The sequence below is a fragment of the Moschus berezovskii genome, chromosome 5 (assembly GCF_049115385.1).
Source record: "Moschus berezovskii isolate FMDL1 chromosome 5, NW_MosBer_1.0, whole genome shotgun sequence".
Lineage (NCBI taxonomy): Eukaryota > Metazoa > Chordata > Mammalia > Artiodactyla > Moschidae > Moschus > Moschus berezovskii.
In genome coordinates, this window is record NC_142464.1 from 124,924,940 (window position 1) to 124,943,589 (window position 18,650).

General features: G+C 50.6%; 1 protein-coding gene across 7 annotated transcripts in view; it reads right to left on the reverse strand.

The window, feature by feature from the left end:
• Positions 1-3,208: 3,208 nt before the first annotated feature.
• The window catches only part of GRK4 (G protein-coupled receptor kinase 4), a 53,903-nt gene continuing 38,461 nt past the window's right edge, over positions 3,209-18,650 (reverse strand). For 4 of the 7 annotated variants that reach the window (XM_088836580.1, XM_088836584.1, XM_088836583.1 and 1 more), the window contains exons 11-16: positions 17,411-17,500; positions 16,181-16,389; positions 13,007-13,144; positions 9,892-10,029; positions 9,337-9,477; positions 7,842-8,122 (exon numbers count right to left, since the gene is read on the reverse strand). In XM_088836580.1, coding sequence (XP_088692706.1) covers positions 8,009-8,122; positions 9,337-9,477; positions 9,892-10,029; positions 13,007-13,144; positions 16,181-16,389; positions 17,411-17,500 — 830 coding nt within the window. In that variant the 3' untranslated portion in view covers positions 7,842-8,008. Of the gene's footprint in view, positions 3,374-7,841; positions 8,123-9,003; positions 9,253-9,336; positions 9,478-9,891; positions 10,030-13,006; positions 13,145-16,180; positions 16,390-17,410; positions 17,501-18,650 lie in introns of those variants that run through there. The other 3 variants (XM_088836582.1, XM_055434477.2, XM_088836581.1) reach the window with 3 other exon arrangements.

Consider the following 18,650-nt stretch of genomic DNA (forward strand, 5'->3'; position numbering starts at 1 on the left):
TGAGATGGCTGGATGGCATCACCGACTCTGTGGACATGAGTTTGAGTGAACTCCGGGAGTTGGTGATGGACAGGGAGGCCTGGCGTGCTGTGATTCATGGGGTCGCGGAGAGTTGGACATGACTGAGCGACCGAACTGAACTGAACTGAAAGTGTATTCGTTTGCTAGGGCTGCTATAACAAAGCCCCACAGACTGGGAGGCGCCAACAGCAGGAATTTATCTTCTCACTGTCCTGGAGGAGGCTGAACTCCAAGACCAAGGTTTGAGCAGGCTAGATCCTTCAAGGCCTCTCTCCTTGCTGTGTAGATGGCTGTCTTCTCCCTGCATCTTCACGTGTTCTTCCTTCTATGCGTTGTTGTTTAGTCGCTGAGTCCTGTCCGACTCTTTTGAGACTTCACGGACCATGGCCCATCAGGCTCCTCTGTCCATGGGATTTTCCAAGCAAGAATACTGGAGTGGGCTGCCATTTCTTTCTCCAGGGGATCTTCCCGACTTAAGCATCAAACCCACGTCTCCTGCATTGGCAGATTCTTTACGGGCTGAGCCACCTGGGGAGCCCCCTTTCATGCGTGTCTGGATCCTAATCCTCTTTTCTTGTAAGGACAATGGTCATATTGGATTAGGGCCCACCATCATGATCTCATTTATCTTAATCACACCATTAAAGACCGTTTCTCCAGCTGCAGTCACATTCTGAGGTGCTGGGGGCTAGGACACAACGTGTGAATTTCCAGGGGACACAACTCAGCCCATCGCAGTAGGTAGCACAGCCACCTCCTGTGGCCACTCTGATGTCTTCAGTACCAGGACCTCAGTTCCATCTGGGCAGTTTTTCACTGCATTTCCCTCCTTCCCCTTAGCTGGCTGTACCTGTGTGACTAAATAAGTTTTGGCTGGTGAGATGTAAGCAGAAGTGATGGGTACCCCTTAAAAGCAAGGGGTACAGCTGTCTTCTCCCTCTACTGGGAATGGGGACATAGTGGTTGGCCCTTGAGTGGTCACTTTGGATCATGAGGATGAACGCCACATCCCGGGATGATGGAGCTGGCAGGACTGGGTGCTGATGCCACTCCAGCCCGCCTGGACCAGCTCTGGACTTCCCACAGACAAACACCTATAGGAAAGAAATGTAACTCCATTTTGCTTAAGCCACTTTGACGTTGGATCATACTGTATACTGTTTATGGGCTCCTGAAGGAAATCCTGACCATTATGAGCCACTGAGACCTGATATCGCTGCAAGAGGTGAGGCCGCGTTGGCTATGGCAGGACAACGCTCGTCTGCAGAGGCTTCCCTGCTGGTCCAGGGGCCTTCACCTTCCAATGCAGGGGGTGTGGGTTTGACCCCTGGTCTGGGAACTAAGATCCCACCCACCTCATGGCCAAAAACCAGAACATAAACAACAGAACCAATATTGCATTAACAGATTCAATAAAAACATTAAAGCTGGTCCACATTAAAAAAAAAAAAATCTCATCTGCTGAGAATTTACAATAATCCTGAGAAGAAATCTTACTGGAAAGCCTGTTTAAAGGAACTGTCAAGAAGGCAGATTTTTTTTTTTTTAAAGAGGGGAAAGTTTGGCATAGTCCCAGAGTAATCAAAGATGACGCAGCTGGGGAGGCAATATGGCCTGTTGTTGCCAAAGCCTGAGAGCTGGACCATAAAGAAGGCTAAGAGCAAAAGAATTGATGCTTTTGAACTGTGGTATTGGAGAAGACTCTTGACAGTCCCTTGGATTGTAAGGAGATCAAACCAGTCAGTCCTCAAGGAAATCAGTCCTGAATATTCATTGGAAGGACTGATGCTGAAGCTGAAGCTCCGGTACTTTGGCCACCTGATGTGAAGAACTGACTCACTGGAAAAGACCATGATGCTGGGAAAGATTGAGGGCAGGAGGAGAAGGGGGTGACAGAGGATGAGGTGGTTGGATGACATCACCGACTCAACGGATATGAATTTCAGCAAACTCTGGGAGATAGTGAAGGACTGGGAAACCTGGCGTGCTGCAGTGCGTGGGGTCACAAAAAGTTGGACACGACTTAGCAATTGAAAATCAATTCCAAAGCCTTAAAATGGACAATGTCTCTGAACAACAAATACACTGAGTAATTTATCCTCAAGAGAATCATGTATGTGTCAGGATGGTTACTTACAGCAACATTTAGGACAAAAAGAAAAAGAAGCAAATGCTGGACAGAGATTGGTTAACTGAAGCACAACATATCCATTTGACAAAACTGCAGTTATCCAGATCGTGTTTTAGAAGAGCATGCATGGCACAGAAAAAGGTGTGCAGTGGACTAGCAGGTTATACTCCTGTGTATAGCATGATCCCCACCACCACCCTCTTTAAAGAAAAGCAACCCCAAGTACATAGAAAGAAACCTGATTGGGGACTTCCCTGGTGGTCCAGTGGCTAATACTCAGTGCACCCAACGCAGGGAGCCTGGGTTCAGTCCGTGGCCAAGAAACTAGATGCCACAACTAAGAACCAGTGCAGCCGAATAAATAATGTTTTGTGTTTGTTTTTTTAAAAAATTGATCACCAAGTCTATAACAGTGACTGGAGCATGGCAATTACAGGAGATTCATATCTTAATTTAGGCACATTTCTATATTTTTCAAATCTTTAGCAATAAGTGTGTACTATTCAGGGGAAAACCATGTAAAAGAGGAGGTTTGGGTGTAGAACTGAAAACGGAAGGGTAGCAACACACTTCTGACTGACTCTGCCCAGGAAAAGACAGAGATATGCAAAGAAGGCCAACACCTCCCCACAAATGGGGTACACTCCAGCTGGGGGGCCGGCACCTGCCAGAATTCCAAAACCAGCTAGGAGCTCACTGTAAGTAGGGCCTTGGGCCAGAAAAGGACACCGTGAAGCAGAGTCACGAGGATGGGAGGAGCGAGTGGACTGGCAGCTCCTGACGGTGCCTTGGAGGTCTCCCACCCCTCTCCCCGCACCCGGGGATCCCCTCCCACTTTAGAGTACTATTGCCACATATTTTAATTCTGTGTAAATACACATACTGCAGAAGACACGGTCACTGCTGTTTTGAACAGGCAGCTCATGTTTAAATTGACTGCTAGGTGCACCACTTCATTTCTGCTTGCATCTCTGGTCTTCCATCGAAGGGTCGTTTTCTTCCTTGGGCTCAGTTGCTCACCCGTGTCTGACTCTTTGCAACCCCATGAACTGTAGCCCGCCAGGCTCCTCCATCCATGGGAATCTCCCAGGCAAGAATACTGGAGTGGCTTGTCCTTTCCTTCTCCACGGGATCTTCCTGACCCAGGGCTTGAAACTGCATCTCCTACATTGCAGGACGATTTGTAACCACCTAGACACCAGGACCTGCCTCTTGAGAAACCTGTATGCAGGTCAGGAAGCAACAGTTAGAACTGGACATGGAACAACAGACTGGTTCCAAATAGGAAAACGAGTATGTCAAGGTTGTATATTGTCACCCTGCTTATTTAACTTATATGCAGAGTACATCATGAGGAACGCTGGGCTGGAAGAAGCACAAGCTGGAATCAAGATTGCCGGGAGAAATATCAATAACCTCAGATATGCAGATGACACCACCCTTATGGCAGAAAGTGAAGAGGAACTAAAGAGCCTCTTGATGAAAGAGGAGAGTGAAAAGGTTGGCTTGAAGCTGAATATTCAGAAAACAAAGATCATGGCATCTGGTCCCATCACTTCATGGGAAATAGATGGGGAAACAGTGGAAACAGTGTCAGACTTTATTTTTGGGGGCTCCAAAATCACTGCGGATGCTGATTGCAGCCATGAAATTAAAAGACGCTTACTCCTTGGAAAAAAAGTTATGACCAACCTAGATAGTATATTAAAAAGCAGAGACATTACTTTGCCAACAGAGGTCCGTCTAGTCAAGGCTATGGTTTTTCCAGTGGTCATGTACGGATGTGAGAGTTGGACTGTGAAGAAAGCTGATCGCCGAAGAATTGATGCTTTTGAACTGTGGTGCTGGAGAAGACTCTTGAGAGTCCCTTGGACTGCAAGGAGATCCAACCAGTCCATTCTAAGGAGATCAATCCTGGGTGTTCATTGGAAGGACTGATGCTAAAGCTGAAACTCCAATACTTTGGCCACCTCATGTGATGAGTTGACTCACTGGAAAAGACTCTGATGCTGGGAGGGATTGGGGGCGGGAGGAGAAGGGGACGACAGAGAATGAGATAGCTGGATGGCATCACCGACTCGATGGATATGAGTTTGAGTGAACTCCGGGAGTTGGTGATGGACAGGGAGGCCTGGCGTGCTGTGCTTCATGGGGTCACAAAGAGTTGGACACGACTGAGCGACTGAACTGAACTGAGGCACCAGGAAAGCCTGCTCGAATTTATCTTTCAAAAATATGCTGTCACGTTGTACAATTTCTAGTTTCCTGCCAAAACTGTCAGGCTTTGCAAGTTTTCCCCTTGAACATAGTAAGCACAGTTGTCTAAGAGTCTTGTACTCCCCTGGTGGCGCAGTGGGAGAAGAACCTGCCTGCCAGTGCAGGGGACAGGGGTTCCAGCCGAAGCATCTAGAGTCTGTGCTCCCCATCAATGAGAAGCCCCCCTCTCGCTGCAACTAGAGAAAAGCCCGAGCAAAGCAACAACGGCCCAGAGCAGCCATGAATAAATTTTTAAAAACTTGTTTTTAAGAGTCTGTGTCTCAGGTATTTCCATTATCTAGAGCCTCCAAGGGAATGTTTTTCCTGTTTGTAATGTCTACCAAGCTCTTTCTTTTCCCTCACCTCCTGTGCGTGCTCATCTTTGAACACACACTGGACACTGTCTGAAAATCATCACAGGAGTCTGCAGCTTAAGGTGCTTTCCTCCTCCAGGTTAGACTCCTGTTCGCAATGCCAGCCTCCCAGGGCCATTAGAAGTCCTTGGTCATCTTAATCCACGTTCCACCTCTGGAGTCCTCTGGGCCACCCATTTTAGACGGCTGGGTTACTTCCAGGTCACCCTTATTCTTGAGGGCTGGACCCTGAGGTGGAGTGTGAACTGACTGGGACCCCGATCTCAGCATGCCCTGGACCAGATTTCTGTTCTCTTAGGCCCGAGATTAGTTCAGCCTTTCATGAGTCTCAGGGCTCCCAACCCCCGAACAGGAGCAGCCCTGGTGTCTGGCTCATCTCCCTAGGTCCCCCCTTGCCCTGGCTTCCAGATGCTTCCTCTCTCGGCATGTAATCACCAGGAGGGTAGGCCACCCTTGATGTCCAGGGAAGGGTCTCCTATAAATATGAAATAGGATGCCACTGAGGGTGGTCATCTTTCTATTATTCTTCATTTTATCATGAGTGCATCTGGAGTAAACCCTCCTCAGGTAAGATGCTGTCTCTGGGTGATAAATGTATTTTATGATGCTTAAGAAGTATTGACTGACTTATATTTTACCCTTGAAAAACCATAGGGCTTCCCTGGTAGCTTGCTGGTAAAGAATCCACCTGCAATGCAGGAGACCGTGGTTTGATTCCTGGTCAGGAAGGTCTCCTGGAGAAGGGCTAGGCCACCCACTCCAGTATTCTTGGGTTTCCCTGGTGGCTCAGCTGGTTAAGAATCCGCCTGCAGTGTGGGAGACCTGGGTTCGATCCCTGGGTTGGGAAGATCCCCTGGAGAGGGAATGGCTACCCACTCCAGTATTCTGGCCTGGAGAATTCCATGGACTGTATGGTCCACGGGGTCGCAGAGTTGGACACAACTGAGCAACTTTCACTTGAAAAAACATGGGTTTGAAATGCATACATCCACTTCTATGTGGATTTTTTCAATAAATACTACAGCATACATGGCAGATTGAATCCATGGGTGTGACGCCACAAACATCGATCAGAGGACTGACTATAAAATTATATGCAAATTTTCAACCATGGAGGGGTCAGCACCCCAAACCCAGCATTGTGAAAAGGTCAACTCCATTTTATCGACTATAAAAAAGTGGGTTGAATTTGGTCAAATGCCTTTATGAAAATTACCTAGTTTTCCTTTGGATCTATTAACATGATTCATTATGTTACTGGATGTCCTGATATTGAATCATCCATATCTTATTAAAATAAACCCAGCATTTTGATGTGGTGCTTTATAATGTGCTGCTGGATCCTGTTCGATAATATTTTAAGGGTAATGTGCTTAGTCGCTCAGTCATGTCCAACTCTTTGTGATGCCATGGACTGTATGCAGCCTGCCAGGCTCCTCTATCCATGGGGATTCTCCATATAAGAATACTGGAGTGGGCTGCCATGCCCTCCTTCAGGGGATCTTCCCAACCCAAGGATCAAACTAAAGTCTCCTGCACTTCAGGCGGATTCTTTACCATCTGAGCTACCAGGGAAGCCCTTTAAGGATAAGATTCTGGTAATATTTTAATGACTTTGTATTAATAAAAGACATTGGTATAGACTTTTTATATAAGGTCTTTGGTAAGGTTGGGTGTCAATTTATACTTGCTTTATAAAAAAGAGTGGGAAGTTTTCTTCTTTTTCTATGTATTCTCTGGAACATTTAAATGCCATTGAAATTTATCTGCTCCTCAAAGGTTTGCTAACATTCCGTCAGATCATCTGAATCTGGTGATTTTCTGAAGGGTAGCACTGTGGCAACTTCATTTCTTATCCTGAAATTAGCCTGTCTAGATTTTCTATTCTACTTATAGTTAACTTTGGTAAACTATGTTTTCCTAGAAATGCATTTCATCCTGGTTGTATGTTAATTTTCAGAAACTTATACATGGTATTCTGTATCTTTATTACCTCTCTGATTTACTGCTCTTGGAACTTTGTGTATTTGTATTTTCCCCTTTTATGTTTCTTGATTAGGTTGGATATTGATTTTATTGATTTTTGAGAACAAATGTCTTTATCATTTAAGCTGTAGTTTTTCTCTTTTATAGCTCTTTCTTTCTGCTTTTCCTGAATGTATTTTTTTATCCTTTTGAGTTAGACGCCAGATTCGTCTATTTTGGGGCACTTAGTGCTGCTGATATTAAAAACTGTACATCTTCTCCTGGAGCACTGCACTTTCAGTTTATCCCATACATCAGGTATGTGAGTCTTGCTCTCATTTCTCGAGGTTCTGCAGCTTTGCATTACATCACCTCCTTGGCCCAAGAGGACTTCAGTAGAGGCTATTAGCCAGGGCCTTTTTGTTTTCCGATTTTGTTATTAATTTGTAGGTTTATTGCATTTGTAATCACATACTCTACTATACTTAAATCTTTTCAAATTTTTTGCTAGGATTTCCTTTCCCTCTTTTTTAATGAGGATTTTCCAGACCAAGTCCCTGCTGTTTGGTTCAAGTCTCTGAGGTCTGGACCTTGGATCCCACACAGCAGGTAGCAAGAGCTCCCCAGCGAGCCAGAGGACAGCGAGGGTGACTGACCGTGAACCCAGGGCCACCGGCAGGGTCACCGGAGCCAGGAGGCTCCTACGTCCTCCCCCAACCAGCTCTCTCCATCACCTGGTGCTCTGGCCCCGGGAGGCCCTGCTAGGGCTGCGCATAGCAGGCCACCCCCCTGCCCAGCTCCAGCACCAGCGGCTCTGGGGACCCAGCCCCGGTGACTCACAGACATGCTTCCAGCCTGACAGCCACGCCCTGACCTCAGGGTCCTGAAAACACCCTCTTTCTGAGGGTGGCCAGAAGCGCCCTGAGACGCCCCACATACGGTGGGCAGCAGAATCTCAGCAGGAGGCACAGGAGCTAGGGGCACGAATGCAAATCCCCAAGACCTGCTTACCCATGCTGACGCCCACCACCCACACCCAGAGGAGCTCGGGGGGCCTCGGCAGGCCCCTTCCAGGCCTGGCCTCCCCGCCCCTCTCTGTGGGGACACACCACAGCGCGTCCACACCCGGGGCCTTCCGGGCATCCCAAATCCTCAAGTGGCCTTTTGTTCAACCAGCTTTAGTGAAACGACAGTTCAGGCATGAACGTAGAAAACGGGACAGACTCCTGAGCCGTTGTGAGTCCCACACGTTTATTGCGGGTCACAGGCGGGACGGAGCCCCGGTGCGTGCTCCTGTGTGGTCTGGCCGTGCGGCGCATGGTCGCCGTCTGGAGGACACCAGCTTCTTCTTGCTGGAGCCGGTGCGGAAGCAGCCCTGCAACACAGGCAGAAGGCCGGTCAGGCCCCTTCCCGTGTGAGGGGCTCGCCTGCCTTGTGTGTGCATGTGCAGCCGTGTCTGACTCTGTGCGACCCCATGGGCTGTAGCCCACCAGGCTCCTCTGTCCATGGGATTCTCAAGGCAAGAATACTGGAGTGGGTTGCCATTTCCTTCTCCGGGGGATCATCCCGACCTAGGGATCGAACCTGGGTCTCCTGCACTGCAGGTGGATTCTTTACCACTGAGCCACCAGGGAAAACTTAAGTGCACAGAAAACTCTGGGGGGAGGAAGTGCTGACTTCCAGGCAAGCAAAACCCTTAACCGTCCCCTCCCAAGTGCTTCATGTGGTGCAGGACGCTTGATTCAGCAGAGATGGGCGCCGGTGCGTCCCGCTACCCAACTCACACAGCTCGCCCCACCCCGCACCCACCGCCCACTGAGCTCCTCTGAGCAGGTGGGGTGGACAGCTTCTTCTGTATGACTGTGTGGAGGGTCCCCCTCACTGTATGTGAGGCCCCCACAGCATGGACTCAGCGACGACTCCCACTGAGCGACGCGAGACACCCAGAGGAGCTCGGGTTAATTGCTGCCCGGCCCCCCATTCTGGGAGGAGACCTGGCCACACTCTCTGGGTTTATACTGAGACGCGACAGATGAGATGTTTAGTGGACGACCAAGGCAAAATCCCTCTGGAGCAGACAGGGTATACGGCAGGATGATCCACTGGTCCAGGGAGACTTGGAAACCATTCCTGAGTTTAAAGCTACCACAGAAAGCCTCTCCAAACACTCTTCCACATTCAAAGGAGAATCAGCTTTCCCTGTGACAGTGGGAGAATGACGCAACAGCTCTGAGAATCAGAACACCAGGCAGAAACTGAAAGGACCTCCGTTTTTTTACATTGGTTCTTCATAATGCTTCACGAGCCTAGTGTGAAATGCATTGCCATGGACAGCGGGGTCTCTGTTTGAGTGCTGGAGCCATTTCTTCTTTTGCGAGCAGGACACAGTTCATGCCAACAGCAAACGTCCCTGGGAGGGCTCTTCTTGCCGGGCTGAAACACGCCACGCGGGCAGCTTGGACGCTGCGTGCATCACCTTACATAACAGGCACTGCACAAAGAACGCTGAAGAGAGAAAGCCCTGCCATGGTGAAAGACACCTTGCAACAGGTCACATTAAAGTAAGAGCACAGCGACCGCCACCCTTACCCCTCTGGAGAAGAGTCTGTAGAAGAAGCCTCTCTTCTTCCGCCTGGGGACTTGCTGACCCGGCTTCTCATCTGGCTCTAAAACCACAGCTGGCTCATTTTCACTGTCGTTGATGTCCTTGAAACACTCAGACTCGATCATCTGCACCCACAGAAGGCAGGACAGAGAAGTGACGGCGGTCCGCGCCCCCCGGCCCCAGCCCAGCAGTCAGCAGCCACTCCGCTCCTGACCCTGGTTCCCACTACCCCTGCTTCCTGACCTCCTCCTGGGGTATATCACGTGGCTGCCACTGTGACCCCCAAAGCATGACCTGTGGGAACTCAGGGAGCAGACTCAGGTTGGCAGGTGCCCAGCAGACCCCAGAGCCACCTCTGTCCCCCTCCCGAGGGGCCAGGGGCAGCTCCTCAAGTAATTTTACCTCCAAATACGCGCACATGCACCCACACACACATAAATGGATGTGTGTGCAAAGCAGCTAAAGAACTATTTCAGAGCAGAAGCTGTTCACTGCTCAGTGACAGTAAGGAGCTGCAGGCTGCTCCGCGGGGACAGTACCTCGTTCTGCCAGGGGATGGAGACACAGCCCGTGACGAACTCGCTGTAGAAGCAGCTGTCGGTGCTGTCCAGATGGATGCCCCGCACCGCGGAGAACTGCTCGATGTCTAAGATGTCCTTGCAGTAAACTGCCTGCGGCTGTCGGTAGGAACAGAGGAGTGGCTGACAGCTTCCTCCATCGAGCTCATGACGCCCGAGGCTGGCATAGCTGCGCGCCTCCACTCCGCACGCTCATAACTCTCAGAGTCACAGGCCCCTGATCACCCCCCGCGCTCAGCCACGAGGCCTCGGATGGCTCTCCTCTCTTTCCTGCGTGGAAGCTGGGTCACAGCAGAGGCCGGGGACGGAGGAGGGTGGACAGGATGCTCTTGCTGGAGCACCTGCCCTGAGCTGGGACAGGAGCCAGGCCCGCAGCCCCGCCTGCACTCATAGCCCGGGGCACGCGGGAGCCGGGCGCCACCTCTGGAGTGGGAATCGAGTGCGGGACCCCTGGGCCCCTGGTGTGGACTTGGCCATCCCAACAGGTGAGGAGCTGGGAGCCCCGGTGGGGTGGCCCTCAGGGGGCTGTAGAGAGGACCAAGGGAAGCACTGAAGTCGTAGGTCAGAACCCTGTCCTGCCCCCACACCAAACCGCCCGAAGCTCATCTCTGGCCCTGGCCCCTGGTTACATGCAGGAGCCACCCCAGGACAAGCCCGGTGCCTCTGATCCTTGCTCCACGTAGCACCCGGCACACCCTCCCTCCACCTCGGGATGGCTGCCCGGCCGGCCTCCACACCCCGCGGCCGGCAGTGCCCAGCGCCCAGTGGGAAAGGCTCCCAGAGGCCCCACCAGTTTCCTCATCCTGCAGCCCGTCTGGCTGCCTGGCTCAGCGAGTCCAAGCAAGTTCTCCCAAGACTCTGGGGCTTGGAACCGAGGCTCAAGAACCACATCTTGCGATGACTCACTCAGAGGACCAAGTTGCGGCCACAGCACATTCCACATAAACACAGTGAGTCCTGACTTGCAGAGCAAGAACGATTTTAATGGCACGTCTCAGGTTCATGATGGAACATTTCATGCCAAGTTGGGTACAATAGAGGACACAAACCATATGTGCTAACAGAAGGAGAAGACATTAAGAAGAGGTGGCAACATTACCCAGAACTGTACAAAAAGGGTCATAATGACCCAGATAACCACGATGGCATGATCACTCACCTACAGCCAGACATCCTGGAGCATGAAGTCAAGTGGGCCTTAGGAAGCATCACTATGAACAAAACTAGTGGAGGTGATGGAATTCCAGCTGAGCCATTTCAAATTCTGAAAGATGACGCTGTGAAAGTGCTGCACTCAATATGCCAGCAAATTTGGAAAACTCAGCAGTGGCCACAGGACTGGAAAAGGTTAGCTTTCATTCCAATCCCAAAGAAGGGCAATGCCAAAGAATGTTCAACCCCCCACACAATTGCACTCATTTCACATGCTAGCAAGGTAATGCTCAAAATCCTTCAAGTCAGTATTCAACAGTATGTGAACAGAGAACTTCCAGTTGTACAAGCTATATTTAGAAAAGGCAGAGGAACCAGATATCAAACTGCCAACATCTGTTGGATCACGGAAAAAGCAAGAAAGTTCCAGAGAAACACCTACTTCTGCTTCACTGACTTCATTTGTTGTGGATCACAACAAACTATAGAAAATTCTTCAAGAGATGGGAATACCAGACCACTTTACCTGCTTCCCAAGAAATCTGTATGCAGGTCAAGAAGCAACAGTTAACGAACTGGACATGGAACAACAGACTGGTTCCAAATAGGGCAAGTAGAATATCAAGGTTGTATATTGTCACCCTGCTTATTTAAATTATATGCAGAGTACATCATGTGAAATGCCAGGCTGGATGAAGCACAAGCTGGAATCAACATTGCCAGGAGAAATATCAATAACCTCAGATATGAAGATGATACCACCCTTAAGGCAGAAAGCGAAGAGGAACTAAAGAGCCTCTGGATGAAGGTGAAAGTGGAGAGTGAAAAAGCCGCCCTAAAACTCGACATTCAATAACCTAAGGTCATGGCATCTGGTTCCATCACTTCATGGCCAATAGCTGAGGAAACAATGGAAAGAGTGCGAGATTTAATTTTCTCAGGCTCCAAAATCACTGCGGACAGTGACTGCAGCCATGAAATTAAAAGACATTTTCTCCTTGGAAGAAACTATGACAAACCTGGACAACATGTTAAAAAGCAGAGACATCACTTTGCTGACAAAGGTCTGGATAGTCAAAGCTATGGTTTTTCCAGTAGTTATATATGGATGTGAGAGTTGGACCATAAAGAAGGCTGAGTGCCGAAGAATTGATGCTTTTCAACTGTGGTGCTAGAGAAGACTCTTGAGAGTCCCTTGCAGAGCAAGGAGATCAAACCAGTCAGTCCTAAAGGAAATCAACCCTGAACACTCACTGGAAGGACTGACGCTGAAGCTGAGGCTCCAATACTCTGGCCACCTGATGCCAAGAGCCGACTCACTGGAGAAGACCCTGATGCTGGGAAAGACTGAAGGTAGGAGAAGGGGACGACAGAGGACGAGATGTCTGGACGGCATCACCAACTCGACGGACATGAGTTTGGGTAAACTCCGGGAGCTGGTGATGGACAGGGGAGCCTGGCGTGCTGCAGTCCATGAGGGCACAGAGGGTCGGACACGACTGAGCGACTGAACAACAACAGGTCCATCATATCCCACAGAATGAGCGCGTCTCCACACTTCCTAGTTCGCCTTCGGTAGCTCAAGGCCACCCTGGGGACGCTCCTCCCAGCTCCCAGCTTGAGGGCCCCGCCAGGCTCTGGGGACGTAACCCTCCATGGCCCCACAGCACACTCACCAGGGCCGCGCCAGGGCCCACAGCGCTAAGCCAGGAGCCGGTGAGACCCAGCGTGGGGAGGCACATTCAGGACTCAAGAAGCAAGGGTGCCAGCTGTGACAAGGGGTAGCTGGGGAGGGTCAGGGCTGCCGAGGTTCCTGGCGGGGCAGTGACCTGGGGTGCGGGGGGGTGGCTGCAGCTCGGGAGGCAGAGGGGCCAGGAGGGCCGGGGAGGACAGGCCACCCTGTGGCCCTTGGCAGCACACTTACATCAGGGTGGAAAGGCGGGTCTAACATGTGGGCCTCCAGCCGCCTGAAGTTGATGTCCCTGAACACAGGGTGTCCCTTGACTTCAGCCGCCCCTTCGCCCCTGCAGCCCAGGCGCTGCTTAGGATCCTTGGTGAGTAACTGTGGAGGAGCATAAATGAGTCAGCCAAAGCTGCCAGGATAAAAGGAAACCCCCGAATCTCCACAACCATGGCCAAAGAATTAGGGAGGCAAAGAGCGCCTCCAGTGAAACAGTCACTCAGATTTCAAAGAATCAACCAAACCTCATCACTGCAGATTTTACCGATTTAAAATACATAACGCTTCCAAAAGGAGTTCAAACTAAATTTCTGCCTCTGAGTTATCAAAAAAATTAAAAGTTCACTAAATAAACCCTTAAGAAAAGTTTAACCCTGTAAAAGTTAGGGGATGTTTTCTCAAGAAATAGAAGCTGTCTGGGAACTTCAGAGACACCGCTTCCATGCCAAGTGATATGTACAATTAGAAACCATTTTAATTTATTCATTAAACAGATCACTAAGGACCTCAGATGAGGCAAAAATTTAGTAAACCTAGTTCTAAAAATTGTATATTCTTAAAACCAATAGAAAGTATTTCCTTCAAAAGTATTCCCTACTTCTACATTTATCCAGGAGACCTCTGAGCGACGGCAGGGTCGGATCCAAGCAACAGAAACCAAGTGAGCGCTGCAGGAAGACGGGCCACCCAGATTTCTCATCCCCGCGCAGAGGAGTCACGTTCACAGACTGCTGCTCAGTCGCTGAGGCGCATCCAGCTCTCTGTGACCCCAGGGACTGCATGCAGCACACCAGGCTTCCCTGTCCTTCACTGTCTCCAGGAGTGTGCTCAGACTCAAGTCCGCTGAGTCCCTGATGCCATCCAACCATCTCCTTCTCTGTCACCCCCTGCTCCTCCTGCCCTCGATCCTTCCCAGCATCAGGATCTTTTCTAGTGAGTTGGCTCTTCCCATCAGGTGGCCAAAGTATTGGAGTTTCAGCTTGAGCATCAGTCCTTCCAATAAATATTCAGGATTGATCTCCTTTAGGATTGACTGGTTTGATCTCCCTGCTGTCCAAGGGACTCTCAAGAGTCTTCTCCAACACCAGTTCAAAAGCATCAATTCTTTGGCGCTCAGCTTTCTTTATGGTCCAGTTCTCACATCCACACATGACTAATGCAAAAACCATAGCTTTGACTAGACGGACCTTTGTTGGCAAAGTGATGTCTGCTTTTTAATAAGCTGTCCAGGTTGGTCAAAGCTCTTCTTCCAAGGAGCAACTGTCTATTAATTTTGTGGCTGCTGTCACCATCCTCATTGATTTTGGAGCCCAAGAAAATGAAATCTGACATTGTTTCCACATTTTTTCCCATCTATTTGCCATGAAGTGATGGGACCGGATATAGTCTATTAAGTGTGCAATAGCATTATATCTAAAAAAAGTACATAATTAAAAGATAATGCTGTTGGGGAAGCAGCAGCAGCAGGGGCTTCCCTAGGGGCTCAGTGGTAAAGAATCCGCCTGCCAAGGCAGGAGATGCAAGAGGCGCAGGTTCAGTCGCTGGGTCGGAGGATCCCCGGAGGAGGGCGCGGCAGCCCGCTCCAGGGTTCCTGCCGGAGAACGCCATGGACAGAGGAGCCGGGAGGGCTGCAGTCCGTGGGTCGGAGGATCCCCGGAGGAGGGCACGGCAGCCCGCTCCAGGATTCCTGCTGGAGAATGCCATGGACAGAGGAGCCGGGAGGGCTGCAGTCCATGGGGCCGCACAGAGTTGGACGTGACTGAGCACACACACACGCCTATGCAGACTTGTTTAACACAGGCTCGTCACAACCTTCAAGTTCAATCGCTGGGTCGGAGGATCCCCGGAGGAGGGCACGGCAGCCCGCTCCAGGGTTCCTGCTGGAGAACGCCATGGACAGAGGAGCCTGGCGGGCTGCAGTCCGTGGGGCCGCACAGAGTTGGACGTGACTGAGCACACACACACGCCTATGCAGACTTGTTTAACACAGGCTCGTCACATCCTTCAACGTGTGAAAACAACACACACACACACTATCTGTGGTGCACACAGAAAGGAGATGTGCCCGTTACTGCAGAACCAAATGGCCTTCCTCCACAATTTTCAATCAAAAAGATCTGCCTCGGCTCAAAGGTACACAACGAAGATCTGGACCTTGGAAACCTGGCCAAGGCCAGGGGCTGGGAGGCGCTGCCAAGGGCTGGACCTGCCCCTGTAAACAGGGTCCTGTGGGGCGACGCCGGCTGTGAGCTCAGGTGTCTGGGTGTTGGCAGCGCAGGGGTGGGCAGGACAGCGCCACAGGCACCCGCATCTGGCACCTCCCAAGGAGGCCGCCTGCCCCGCGGCCTTGGCTCTCAGCCAGAACCCATGCCGCTCCCCTCCACAGACGTGACGAGTTGGGCCTGCCGCAGGCCTGCACACCTCCAAACACACCTCCAGCACTTCCCCCTTCCTGGACCCCCTCCCCACCCATCCCCAGCTCCCAAACCCTGCAGGCAAAGCCTCCCCACCCACCCAGCCTGACCACTCCTCACCTGCTCTGCCAGCGAGACCCCAACCCGAATCACCACAAAGCCCTGGCTGGGCCCCTCCTTTATCCCGGCCCATTGCCCCCTGCCCCCTGCCCTCCGCCTGCCCCTCCTGCTCCCCCAGACAGAGCCAGGCCTCATAGTCCACCCAACCTGAGCAGATCAGGGGTGAGAGCACTGCCCGTTTTACTCATTGCTGGGGAGGGGCCCGTGGGGGTTCTCAATAAACCCTCCTGAATGCAAACGAAGTTTAAAGTTTGCTCAGAAAACCCTTCATGTTGGCTTAAAAGAAGTGAGTGACAGAGAGCTTCTCTCTCTCCCTGAGTGCCGGGACGTTCTTGTGGCGACAGAGGCAGACACGTGGCCCGCCATCGAGTCAGGTGCTGCAGAGTGCCCTAAGGGGTTTGTTGCCTGTGAGTGTCCCGTGAGGCTGGCCAGGACCCGGCACTGCCCTGCCCTTTCAGCAGCACCTGTGGGGACAGCAAACAATGACCTGTGCTCTGCTCTGAGGGAGCAGGGACCCCGAGAAGAAGCCCCGCACTGGCACCAGGAGGCCCCTGCTCAGCCCAGCAGGACTGACCGACGGCTGTGTCTCCCGCCCCCGACCCACCATGCTGCAGATGGACCTGGCGTCCTCGGAGAACTTCCCGGAGTACTGCTCCGTCTCTCTGTTCACTCTCCGCTCCACCTCCTCGCGCTTAACCTTCTCTTTGTGTTTTTTGAATGGAGAATGTCCCTCAATCATCTCGTATATCAGACAGCCAAGCCCCCACCAATCAGGACTGAACGTATAGCTCTCAGAGTTGATAACTTCCGGAGCTGCACAACAAATACAGGAAATTTAAGTTAAATTTCCTTGTGCTGAATGGCAAACAGCACAGTTTAAAGTTGATGCTTGTTACTATATGGATGAACTCTGGAAACGTGGAGGCAGACACAAAAGGCCGGACATTGTGTGATTCCACTTAGATGAGGTAGAACAGACAAGTCCATGGAGACAGAAAGCCCATTAGGGGTTGCAAGGCTGGCAGAGAAGGTGAGGAGCTGGGGTAACTGCTGGTGGGTGCAGGGCTTCTTCTCTGAGGGGATGAGAAGGTTCTGAAATCAGCGGTGATAGCTGCACAGCTCTGCCTGTACTGAGATCCACTGAACAGTACACTTCAGACTGGTGGACTGAGTCCAGTGGACACGACTGTGCTTCCACCACAGGGAGCACCGGTTTGACTCCTGATTGAGAACTAAGATCCCACATGCTGCTGTGGAATGGCCAAAATAAACATTTGTGAATTTTATGGTATATGAATTAAATTTCAGCAAAGCTGTCATTAGAAACAGTTTTCACTGTTCACAGAGTATGAAGTGAATTGCCACAGAGTTAACTACTGTGGGACGGTGCTCTGTGGGAGGACCTCCTGCCTCTCCATCAGGAAGAGCCAGGCCCCCAGGCTAAGGCCCCAGCAGCCACAGTGGACGCGGGGGTCAGTGCAAGACTCAGCACAGGCCCCCGGCTCACTCATATCAGGGGCCCCCTGCTCGGGCAGAGCCAGGCAGGGGTCCCTGCTCGGAGCTGACCCAAGGCCAGGCCTCCAGTTCATGAAGCCTTTGGAATGACTTGGTCACCTTCAGGAGGGGTGTGTGGAGCCAGCAAGGACAGCGAGGAGTCCACGGTCCTGTCCTGGCTCTGCTTCGGGCGATAAGGGCAAATGGGGGCGGGTACAGACCTCAGATACCACTGCGCTACCCGACAGCGGGCCAGGACGACCCCAGGTCCCTCCACACGGTCAGCTCTCTGCGTCCTGAGGCCAGGAGTGCAGGGAGAACTGGGAGGCCGGTCACGCACCCATGTAGCCCAGCGTTCCAACTCTTCCACTGATCTTCGCCCCTTCTGGGATCTCCAAGGCCAAACCAAGATCTGAAATCCGGATGTGTCCTGAATGCGGCCAAACACACAACACAAATCATGGGGGCCAGCTGACACTCTGACAATAAATAATGGAAAAAAATCTAAAACACATGGATGGAAGTTACAGCAATTCATACTTGGAAACGTTTACATCTAAAATTACATGACGCTTGTTCCTTGAAAGAAAAGCTATGACAAACCTAGGTAGCATATTAAAAAGCAGAGACATCACTTTGCCGACAAAGGTCCAGATAATTAAAGCTATGGTTTTTCCAGTGGTCATGTATGAATGTGAGAGCTGGACCATAAAGAAGGCTGAGCATTGAAGAATTGATGCTTTTGAACTGTGGTGTTGGAGAAGATTCTTGAGAGTCCCTTGGACTGCAAGGAGATGAAACCAGTCCATCCTAAAGGAAATCAGTCCTGAATATTCATTGGAAGGACTGATGCTGAAGCTCCACTACTTTGGCCACTTGATGCAAAGAACTGACTCACTGGAAAAGACTGACTGCTGGGAAAGGTTGAAGGCAGGAGGAGAAGGGGACGACAGAGATGAGGTGGTTGGATGGCATCACTGACTCAATGGACATGAGTCTGAGCAAGTTCCAGGAGTTGGTGAAGGACAGGGAAGCCTGGTGTACTGTAGTCCACGGGGTCGCAAAGAGTCGGACACGACTTAGGGACTCAACAACAACAACAACTATAGAAGATACAAACATAATGCATTTTCTTCGTCAACTCAACCACCAGCTTAATTTCATAAACCAAATCCCCCTTAAAGTTTGTAAAACAAACTGCTTCCATATTCAGAATGGACAAATGGTAAATGTACCTTGAAATGTGGAAGAACAGGTGACAGCTTTTTTTTTTAACCTAAGTTCAATACAAATATCAAGTTCTACTTTACACGTGAAAACAGAAAACCTAACAAGCTGTCTATAACGGAAATGAAGACGTATTTGAGGACAATCCTATTACTCTTATGGTCTATGGCTTACTGGTGGAAAATCAGTTCTTAAGAATTTTAATTCCATAACAGGAAAAATGCTGAAGTCAATTGCATTTTTTAAGTCTGAGAAACCAAAGTATAGGTAGAATTACAAAAATTAAAAGATTAGGAAAACACAAAGAAAAGATTTAAAGTCTCCTGAAATCAGGACAAGCACAATGAAGCTCT